Source organism: Poecilia latipinna, unplaced genomic scaffold, assembly GCF_001443285.1.
Source record: "Poecilia latipinna isolate Pla-1442-1.1 unplaced genomic scaffold, P_latipinna-1.0 Scaffold952, whole genome shotgun sequence".
Classification (NCBI taxonomy): Eukaryota; Metazoa; Chordata; class Actinopteri; order Cyprinodontiformes; family Poeciliidae; genus Poecilia; species Poecilia latipinna.
The window spans coordinates 224,548-236,480 of NW_015113568.1; the positions used below are offsets into that span (position 1 = coordinate 224,548).

Genomic DNA, 11,933 nt, shown 5'->3' on the forward strand with positions numbered 1-11,933 from the left:
ACACAAACAGGGACAAGAAAAGGCTTTCACTAAAGAGTAAGATGTCACATCCATTTCAACGAGTTAAGGTCATTTCGTTCTTTAATCACTGTCTTTTTTTTTTTTGTACTGGATGACAGGAAATTTCACTCTTTAGGGAAGGTTAACTATGCAGGTATCATAGCCACGTTTGAGTGGCCTTTTCCACAGGATGATCTGCAAGAAACTAGAACTGATAAACTCTTCTACCACATCTGGGACATGATGGAGACTAAGATGTTCTTGTTGACTTAGAAAAACATGTTGCTATTTAAGTTATGTTTTAGTATCCACACACATAAGCTGGAAACGCTGCCTGTAAAAGATCTACAAAGAGGTGGGGAAAAAAAAAAAAAAACGAAAAAGAAAACTGCTGCCTTATTTCGAGGCAAACCGAGAAAAATCACAGGATATCAGAATGACTCACCTGACCTGCAGTGGCAGACATAGCTATTAATAAGATCTTGGCAAACAGCGCTGTTCTGGCATGGCGCTGAGCAACATTCGTTAACATCCACTTCACAGAAATCCCCCATGAAACCTGGTGGACAGCTAAAAAAACATGACAGTTTGGAAAACTATTAGGCAGTCTCACTGTGCTGTCACTTCATTTTTGTGGATCTGCCAAGCTGTGTCCAAGAACTACTAAGTTTTGCAACAAATACAAAATAAAGAAAACGTTATATATTTTATTCATCAGTTATTTGTTTTTTTTTTTTTAGATAAGGTATTTAGTGAGCGTAAATCAAATTAATTTGGGGGTTGGGGATGAAGCGGATGACAACATAGCATAAAACAAAAGTGGTAAAAGTTTGATCTATTTATCAGAACTATATTTACAATATCCCATTTATTAATACGCCACTATGAGTAGCAGTCTCTGTACAGAGTCCCAAGACTCTCACCTCTTTATGTCTTTGGATTAATAACAATGTCCTGTATATAATGTAAATAAAATGAAATGAAAAATCAAATGAGGCTGTGAAGACTGCAGGGGATATTCACCAGGGCAGAAAATCTTCAGAAACATGGAGGGACAAAAACATTATGATGCGCTGACAGGGACCTGAGGAGAAGAGGCGTCTGGAGGAGTTGGATGGAATACATAATAAAAATTAAGTGTTGATAAAAGTACAATATGAAACTACATGTTCAAGGGTATTAGAAATTAGCCTATAAAATGAAAGTAAAATTTTGAAATGGGTGAATTCCACTTCCTTCTTGGATAACAAATCCTACCTTAATATTTAAACTGGAGTTGGTGGCTCAATGGGTCATATGAGGTGTCCACTCGAGAAGAGGCCCCCAGCCCTGATCCTCATGACCCACCATAAAGCATGTTTTACGCGTTACCCTGCTGTTTCACACCTGACTGAAATTAAAAGGTGGTTAACCAATTCTGCCACAATTGGAGGCATGCTAAGAAGGTGACGCAATCATTTGAATCACTTGTGCTTGAGAAGGGAAACATAAAACATGCAGGACAGTGTATCTGGGTTCATAGTCACAAGAACACCAGAGCAGAACTCTTGGGAAGGGATGCAAGACAAAACTAGTTCTGTTCAAAATATCACTCAAAAATGAGCTCCAATAAGTCCCAAATAAGAGCTGCAAAAACAGGATGAGTGATGGCTTTCGTACCAATAAAGTTATACTTTAGATCAAACGCAATGGAATACTGAGTTGTATTTTTACTGGGGAAAAAAAAAAAAAAAAGGCCAACTGACTGTGAGAAATTGCTTCACAATCTATCCTGGAATCCATCTAAAGTTGCTCACCCAACTTTATGTTTAGTAAAGCTAGCAAATTAAGTAGAAATCCATGAAGGGGTTAGATGTTTATGATTATTTTCTCCATCTGGTGTCTGTCCATTAGACTTGCTGTGACATCGGTGACTCAGATGTTTATTATGCAAAAAACAAAAAAAAACATACTGTTTAGTAAGCTGTTTAAAAATGTCTTATTTTGCTGATTTTTTTTTGTATCCTTCTGCTAATTTATAATAACTACACAGTATTTTTAAAGGAAGTGCACCTCTGGCTATTTCCCTTTAACTGCATTTGTCAAGAATAGGTTTGCATGCCATCTCGGTAGAATAAACTTGCTTTTTCAGTAACTTGCCTTATTGGAAACCAATTATTCTTTTTTATTGCCTTCTAACATTAAAAACAAACCAGATGAAAGTGCACGCTCGACAATATTTCACAGTCAAAAACGAGCCCAGCAGAGATGTCTGGTATAATAGGTTATACTTTGCATCCATAAAACATGGACAAAATAATGACTGCAGCTGTGAAATTGTATCCTTACTACCAAGTAGGCTGCAGATTTTGACATGTAAATCACAAGACGATTTTGGAATAATCTGTTCTGAAGAATATTCGTTGTTTGAATTCCAACGGCTTGTTTAATCCAGTGTTATTTGAAGAAATGAAAAAGATATACAAACATAACTGACTGATTGGGAAAGTAAAGGGAGCATTTAATTCTGCACGTCAATCCCAATGTGTCTTTACACACTGGTGAAGAACTGAGATTTTCCAGATGGACAGAGGGCCTGATTACACATCAAAGCGACTGCAAATTTGAGGGCAGGAAGGGCAAAAATCTAAGGCTTTGACCTCCCTGGGAAACTGGGAACTGGGAACAAGACAAAATGCTAGACAATAAGAAAGACTGCAGTAGGTCAAAACAGAAAGTGAAAAGGAAAAATTATGAAGTCTGTTTGGGTTTATGGGACCTAAAGCCTCATTTAGGTAATTTTACATCCCTTATAAAGTCAAATCTGAACGATATAAAATACAATATTGAAAATCGGGAATAAATGTTTTATACTGCAATCTACACCCATAAAATTACCATCTGACAGATCATCTTTTTGGAGAGACTGTGTTATATCAGACATTTATTGAGTAGGACATAACAGTGTCAAATGATTTTAGTCTTTTGCTCTTTACAGCTCCTCTTCATTCAAGTGAAATAACAACAGCACATTCATTTCTCTGAAAATTCATAACCCATAATGCATCCCTGTAGTCTAATCTACAGAAACAAGCACTAAATGAGCAGGGGATAATTTGAAACATACTGCTAAGGCAGTCCACTGCATCATCACTTAACACTGTAAACAGCAACAACCTATTTGGAGTTGCAGTATTCATTGTCATATAAATCATGACATCAAGCATATAACAGTACAACAACACAAGGTTAGGCAAAGTAATTAACTGTACAGCAACCAGGGATCTGCTGTGTCAAATTGGCATACTCTGCCTGCATTTATCTTGCATCTAGATACACTTCATCACTCAAGACATAGCATGGTGGCAATTAAAAAGTAATGATTCACTTGCAAACAACCTGGAGGACTGATGCATGTGCACAGATGTACCGAAGCACAATTATTATTACACTGGATGCATTTTTAATTGGAACTGTGTGTCATCACCGACAACGATTTCAACTTTGAAAAAAATTAAGATGTGTTTTATAATAAGAGTTTCAAGTAATGGGACTGTACATTGGTTTACTAGAGTATTTGCAATTTCCATTGATCAGCTTGTTCCAAGAATATCTTACTGATATTTTTGTTCACATTTTTAACTTCAAAATTTACAGGTCTGACTGATTTTAATAGTTCTCTAGAGACATGCTACTTAGAAAATTCTTTAGAGTGGTTAGAAATCTGACACTGGCTTTTATGATTTAAAAAACTAATTTAGGCACTTGAATGCACCTGAATAAAAGCCACAACCACTAACTTTAAAAGAAAAAACCCCAAACATAAACAGGGAACATTCATAGGCTGCACTTGTCTATAAGCTGCACATGTCCATATTGTGTATACCTTGAGGTTTTCCTTTGAGATTTTTAAAAACAATTTTATTATAATTATTTGATATTATTTTTTTCTCTGTTATTATTAACATAACTTTGGAATTTTTTTAAATGATTTTTTGCGTCAAAACGTCCTCTACTATGTGCATTTGTGGGGTTGGGCACACACACATCCTAAACGAATGTATTGTTTATTTTCCAGCTGATGCTTTTTCCATAAGCTAAATTTGTCTGTGCAGTGAAGCCAACTAAAAATGAGTCAACAGACTTCTAAACCATTAAATTTGGTTGAATGGTTTGCCAAAAGAATAGAAATTAGCCAAATATTGTAACTTCACTTACTCCTCTTCGATTGGAAACCTGCAGGAAGAGAATTCACTTCAGTTACGTAGACAATGATTTCTTTCTTTATTATTCATTGTAATCTGTAACAAATCGGTATGTACGCATACGTGTGTGTACCTGCATTACATTGTATGCATTAGGCCTTGTGTGGATCAGATGCGCCGCTTTTGTGCCCGATGCGCGTCGCACTCGGCCTATTTGTGTAGGTCAGGAACTGAGCGTCAGGTGTGGGGTGTGAAGTTGCTGTTTCTGTGTGCCATGTGTGTATCCAACATACACACAGCACACATATGGTCTATATCTGTCAGGTGCACTGTGCTGGTTTTGTGCACCACGCGCATGATGCGTGTTGTGGATGAGGTTGTGTTAATTAATGTGGGTCAGGTGCGTTGACGGTTCTTGTGTGTGCCCTCGGACAATATCCTCCATGGCCTCAATCACTTCAGTGCATCTGTTCTTGTCTTTCTCAATAACTTTCGTCTCATTTTTGAGCTTGTGCTGTTCTCTTCAACACGCGGCAGTCGAGCCTCTCGAAACCCGTTGGTAAAAGCTTTCTATTAATGCAGTGTTCAAAGCGCGTGAAAAAAATAGTAGTGGCTCATAGTCCAGAAATTGCAGTGACTCCACAAAAGCTGGTTGCAAAATGAAGAAATATTTTAAGAGGTTGAAAATGTTACCCATTTCCTGGCTACTTTAAGATTTAGTCCTCCAAAGTCATTGTGTTTTAAAACTATAACTTTGGAAACCACAGGAATTCAGCGGGGTGTTAAAAACCAGATTAACTTGATAAAACATTAGGATGAGAAGAAAAAGTAACACAAGGCAATTTATATGGATAAAAACCCTTCTATGCTAAGAACCTAAATTTAAGTCTGCCACCAACAAATTAGAAATACAATTTTGAATTTAAAATTGCTTGTTGCAGAATAAATCTGTATGGTGCAAACTGTTGTTGAATTGGTGGGAAATTCTTTTGCACTTTTTGAGTGGCTTTTTGTCATATAAACAAAACCTACTCACCAAAACACCCAGTTTTTTTCCCCTAAGTAAATAAGTTAAGGTGATACAAAAAAACAGAAAGTCATTTTTAACATGGCTTACAGTGTTAGTGGATTTTAGGAGAGCAAAAACTGGACATTTAACAATCTGCTTTGTTGTCAAACGCTTTGATATTCAATAAATGGTTTTGACTCAACAACCACACTACCCAAAGTGCCACATGGCAATAAATCTAAGTCAAGGCCAAACACTGGGAAGAACTGCACACTGTACACAATAGAGCCCAGCTAGCAGGTCAGCTTGCCGGTAAGAACTGAAAATTTACTTTAGGCTAGACCATTGCAAATATCCCTAAAAATCAAAACTAGTCATGTTTAGTAGTTTCATATAACTACTGAGCTGTATTAGGCCGACAGGTATTCACAAAAAGATTCAGCAAAATGTCATTTGAACTATTTTCTTCTTTGTCCATCGATGTAGAATATTTGCAGATCATTAGAACAGATTCTGTGGAAACTTACATGCAAGTGAAATTTGATCCTTCGCCATCAAGGCAAGTGGCTCCATTGAAGCACAGTGGGACATTTAAAGCGGTGTCTCTGCAAACATCTATGTCATTTTCACAAGTCTTTCCTGTGAACCCATCCAGACAGAAGCATGCGTATTTATCAATGAGATCTACACACGAGCCTCCATTCAAACAGGGATTGAGGGCACAGTCCTGAAAGATATAGAAGGTGGAAATGAGAAACGCCTGGGCAAAAATAGCTACAACGTTGAAGATGTTGTACTATTTCAGATTTTGAGGTAAGAAACACCCAATAAATTCATCTTTCAACAGTTAATATGAAAATCATCAGTTTATGTATTAAAGCTACATAATGCCTGCAAGCAATTCTATGTTTTATCTCTAGAGTCCAGCAGAGAGCTTTGGTTTAAATCAATTAGGCATTAGACTAAGCAATTCCTTTTAATCAGGTATTTGTACAATGTTTACATGATCCTGGTAGTGCAATTGACTTATCTTGCACAAAAGTCAATAGAGGTAATGATACCAAAGGCCATGCAAAGACTACACAATTCTCCTGGCATTTTCTGCAGAACACCCAGCAGGTTTATTAATTAAGCTAAACTCACATCAATGTTTGTTTCACATCTGCTGCCGATCCACCCCGTCTCACAAAAGCAGGTGTATGAATTTATTCCATCTTTGCAGCTGAGAGAAGAAAACAGACAAGGTCAAAACTGGGTCCTGTAGTGAGGAGGAAAAAAATTCAAGAGACTTTTTTTTTTCTTTCAAGCTTTATTTCTGAATAGTTTTAGAAAATTCTTAAAGAGGGAATATATAGTATTTTGAATGTAGTAGTTTCTCTTTAGCCAAGTTAAGGGTCACAATTTAAGCACCACAAGAGGATGCACTAGATCGCATTAGCTTATTAATTATGAAACATTTCCTGTTTATTAATTATGAAACATTTCCTGTTTATTAATTATGAAACATTTCCTGCTGGCAACATTTTTCTCATTCTTTTTTGAAAGACAGTGAAAAGTTGCACCTTCCATGAAGACAAGGTGCTGACATGCATTCATCAACGTTGGACTCACAGTGGAGCCCAATGAGGCCATCAGGACACCAGCAGTGATATTGATTAGGCCCATCAATACATCTTCCACCATTTTGGCATGGACTAGAAATACACTCATTGATGTTCACTTCACACCGTAACCCTGGGGGGGAGGAAAAAAAAAAAAAAAGAGAGTGTGTTTTAGTATTCTAACAAAGACAAACCATATGCTATCTATACAAAACAGCAACAACTGAGCTCAAGGGCAGTAAGGATTACAGACAATTTATGTTCTATTAAGAGGAAAAAGGTTCAATTATTTTGTGACATCTGGGCTCAAACCAATTTTCTAGGTACGTTAAGCTTTTTAAAATTAAACAACATGTGATAATGTAAGTTAACCTTGGTTAAGTTCTCAGGTTTCTTAGTTTGCCAATGGGAGATAAATGCAGACTACGTCCTTTACAGTCCTTTACGGTGCTTTACGGTGCCTTTTTAAAAGTATTCACACCTCTGCAACATTTTACTTTGTCACGTTACAAAAAACAAACTTGAATATATTTACCTGAATTTTATATGACGGACCAACACTTCAAACTTAAATCAAAAAGTGGGTGTTTTTTTGATATTTTTTAATCAAAAGAAAAAGTAAAAAGTTGGGAGAGATCCAGAAATATTTAGATTTAAATCATGTATAAATTAAACAATAAAAAAAAAAATTAATAATTTAAGTTAAAGTAATTTATATATTTGTAAATAAAGCCACAATTATTTATATTTGATATAATTGTGAATAAACATTTGAAATGTAAAAAATTAAGTAATCACTTTAAAGTAAAAAAAAAAAAAATTAAGTTATTGAGCATTTTGTTCATTTGACTCTATTGAAGCACTCAGAGGTTGTGATCCACAGTGTTTTGTGTAGTGTTTGTTTTCTTTGCAGTTTAAATGAAAATAATGTCAAACTTAAACAATACAGGCACTAATATTATAAGACGCAAACATATTTTTAATGTAATTATTTATTCTTTTCAAAAAGTTGTTTAAATGTGTTCACTTTCTTTCTGACCAGCTAACAAAGAAAATTGTTTTTGTGATGTACTGATAACTAAAGGAAGCTAAAAGATAACCTGGTCTTTCAGTGGAATCCAGTTGTGAAAACTGCACAGGTACATCAATCCCTTTCAAGTGGGGATATTACTCAAATCAAGGCAGAATCTGATGACAGCAGAGCTCATGCTGCACACTCTGAAAATCAACCTTTATGGAATAGTGGCAATATGTTTGCTGAGAGAGAAAGTGAGAAAGAGAGGAATGAAGGGAGAGGGATAGCTTGGCAGATTATGTAAGTATTTTTGTTTTATTTTTTATGTTCTCAATTTTTTTTTTTTACATAACTAAAGGTGACAGGGTTGTGTAGGAAGTTTGCATCCACTGTTTTCTAAGATGTTCTACATAGACAAATAAAATATATATTTTTTATCAAAAGCAAAACCGTTGTGAAAATGATTAACTTTGACCTACACGGTTCTGGTGTTGATTCTTCGCCTTCATTTTCTTTTATTTTTTCCATAGTACGAGTCAGTAAACTCAAACTGCCATTCAGAAAATACAACAAATTCAATCAGTTAATAAAAGAGGTTCTTACAATCCGGATTCCTGCGTCTTACAAAGAGCACTCTGTCCAGATAAAACCGCGTTGGCAGCAAGATATGTTTTTCCTTTATGATCTCTGTAGTAACCTTTGATATGGAGTGATCACACAGCCTGGCAGGAATGGTAAACATGAGCATGTTGCATTCCAGAGGATAAAAGATTCTTCAACTCTCTTATTAAACTCATGTTTTGCCTCTATACATGAAACTCTCTTTATTAGAAAAGTCTTGCTATGGTACAACATCAAAGAAAGTCTGTTTTTTTGTTTTGTTTTTTTAAGTCAAAATTAGCTCAGAATGTTCTAAAGATGGAAAAAGATCCGTAGCAATATTTTTGCTATGATGGTTGTTTGGCTAAATTTATTCTTATTTATTCAGTTCTTGCAAGTTTAATATGTTTGTGGGGTGAGAGCTAAATTTCTTGATAAACGGAAAGAAAACTCATCTTTAAAAACCCTAATGTTTAAATTACACATTTAAGTTATTTAATACACAAACATCCCAGATATTCAGTGGCACCAGCCTGTGAAAGAACATTCTGCTTTTATCCATTTTTGATGACTCTAAATGTCTTTGGGCTTTACTTGGCTTGTCTAATAAAACAGGCACTTTGAAGTCGACGGGCGTAGGCGTTTTAGAAGTAAGAAAAAAAAATACAATCTCAACAATAACAACAGTTTATACTCAATTCAAATCCCGGACAAATGTTTAATTAAGACTACGAACACATGATGATTCGTAATATATTGCAGTTTCCCGTTTGTGGATGGTTATGCAAAGTTCAGATTTTATGGGAACAAACTGGCTTTGTAGCGTACACATTTGTAATATTACAAATCATATGGATATTTTAGCCTAAAACATCCTCAATAAAGAAAAATACTGCCAAAGAGATTCAAAATCAATGTAAAAAAAAGTAGAGAAAACCTTACTTAAATAAAAAAAAATTACAAGAGTGACAGATGTCTCAAATAATATCCAAGCAAACGTGAGATTTTAAAATAGTTTGTGACTGGTCCAGGGTTAGGCTCTACATGAAGACAACTGATATTTCTTGGCTTAGGTAGACTTGAGGTATAAATGCTTGACTGTACTATAAAGCACATTTGCACTTATTAAAGAGAACTGATATGCTCACACTTGCAGCTTTGCGGTTACTTCGCCATCGTAGAATACCAGATTTGCTGTTATAGAATAACTCAAAGCATTTAAACAAAGAACTTGAAGTTTAAGAGGCCTTGTTTCGACTAATAAGAAACTTCTGCAGGATTTACATGACACTCCCTGTAACCAGCACCTCTGAACAGTACCCCTTATAAAATTTTAACTTAAGAACATACTGCACTCTATACCTAAAAAAGAAAGGCTCATCAATGATTTAAGATAAAAATCACCATTAAAGAGCCTTGGACTTTACTGCTCCAGTCAGCAGCTTCACATAAATCAGAAGAAAAAAATCGTTTTTAAGGGTGCTAAGGTTTAAATGGCTTCATAATTTATGCAGGCATTATTGATTTATTCAATATACCAATGCTTGCCTGATTTTTGAGTGGGCAGAATTAGGTATGGACACTTCATCCAAGTCTCTGTCAGATTTTTATTTTAAAATTGATGCCTTCCTCATTGACATGCTCTGCTGAAACTGGATTTTTCTTTTACACATATTGTATGAAAAACAAACACAGGATCAAACTAAGCTTTTCAAGTGTTAGGTCAGTTCAAACTACACATATTTATACTTGCTAAATGCAAGAATAATGAGCAAGATAGTCTTTCAGAGAAATATTTAAGCTTTCCTCGTACTCCAATGTTTACATAGTTCTACGAACATCTCACAACAGTTCGCTTTGCTCGAATTCTGCCCCATTTCCTCCTAACAGAACTGGTGTAACGGAGTCGGGCTTGTGGGCTGCCTCGCTCTCTCACATCTTCCCAGTTCTACTCACAGATTTGCAATGACCAATCCAAAAGCTTACCTTCGCTATCATTAAGTCACTCTGGGACACTGAGATGGTGTTCACAGGCTTTGAAGCTTTACTTTCTTCCAATGGTCATTATAACCAAATAATTCAACTTCAGTACCATCACACTACAGGACACGTCTTTATAATTCAAGGTCTTTGTTGAGGAAGGCATTTAAAGAACCAGTCCCTAGAAAGATGTGAAGGAAGGACATTCACATGGTACTTATACTTGCATATATAATTGTTTAGCTTCAGGCATCTAGAAATTTTGCCTGAGAAAAAAAAATGATGGGGGTCCAAATTTTTCTTCTCTTATATCTTGCCTGAGGTCTTATGATTTTCCTGTAATGTCACAAAAGGAAGCAGAATGCTTGAGGTGCATCTTACAAGACCTTCTATTTAAGTCAAATGTGGTAAATTAACCTGCTAGCTTTCACAAACAGCTTAAAAAGGACAGCAATATTTGTTAAACTTCTAAATGGAAAGAAAGCATAATAAGCAAAAAAATGTACACCTAAGAAGACCACAGAGCACAGCTTTTAAAATCAGTTTACATTAGCTGTAGAATCATAATCACAGCAACCCACGTTTTAAAGTGCTCACTACAAAACAGCACTGAGGCAATGCAATGGTATAGGTATACTAAATGGCATGTATACAGTGAGAGAAGGTTAATTTCATTAATTAGACTTAAGACTTGACAAAGTTAATATTACTTGTAGATGTTTCTGTAGAGTCAGCTTCTTTTGTGGGAGATGACAATTTTAAACCCTAAGTAATTTCTTGCATATTACTGCTCATGAAAGAAAAGCAAAGCAAATAATCTATTCTTTGATTATATTTTCTTAAACCAGTTTGCTGGAGTGAATAATAAAGCTTGACTGCCTGCATAGTTTTCTCCGCTCTGCTTCTAAGAAAACAACTGTTATAAACCATAAAATGATGCGTACTTGTTGACTTACAGTGCAAAAATCCAGGTTTATAATTGACTCCTAAATGGTGCACAGTGGAAAAGGGTACACAGGCAAGAAAGTTATTCGATGAAATAAAATGAAATAGAAATGGACACACTGTGGCAAAGGCAGACATTACCACTGTTTTTTTTTTCTTTTTTTTTCTAACTTCATTCAGCAAAGATTGAATTTCTGAAAGCATTAACAACAAAAACTGAAACAAACACAGCAAAAGCTGGAACATCAACATCCAACAATGTGCTGACCGAGGAAACAGCTACAATGTGCTGATTGCACTGTACAATAACTCAAGGGAGCCTGCTCACTAATGATGGGTGAAGAAGAGAAAACAGAAGGTGATGAATACTGTGCTTAAACTGTGATTTATATAAACAAGATCAGCCATTAATCATGTTGCTGCAGTGACTTATGACCCCCAAATACAACATGACATCTACAGTACGTGCAGTCCAAAAATATATTGCAGGCACTGCAGAGGCTCTTAAGTGAAATGTTCTAAATATTAATCTGTCAGCAGAAATCTATGCAGCTGTCAAATCTGCCAAATCTGACAAAACAAACCTTTACACTTCAGAG

The 11,933-nt window shown here is 35.6% G+C and overlaps 1 protein-coding gene across 1 annotated transcript in view; it reads right to left on the minus strand.

Annotated features, from left to right (window-relative positions):
* Positions 1 to 8,557, minus strand: part of eys (eyes shut homolog) — a 98,787-nt gene extending 90,230 nt beyond the window's left edge. Inside the window, exons 1-6 of the mRNA XM_015049587.1 lie at positions 8,413 to 8,557; positions 6,756 to 6,927; positions 6,337 to 6,415; positions 5,721 to 5,920; positions 446 to 570; positions 317 to 345 (exon numbers count right to left, since the gene is read on the minus strand). Coding sequence (XP_014905073.1) covers positions 317 to 345; positions 446 to 570; positions 5,721 to 5,920; positions 6,337 to 6,415; positions 6,756 to 6,927; positions 8,413 to 8,557 — 750 coding nt within the window. The remainder of the gene's footprint in view (positions 1 to 316; positions 346 to 445; positions 571 to 5,720; positions 5,921 to 6,336; positions 6,416 to 6,755; positions 6,928 to 8,412) is intronic.
* Between the last annotated feature and the right edge of the window lie 3,376 nt (positions 8,558 to 11,933).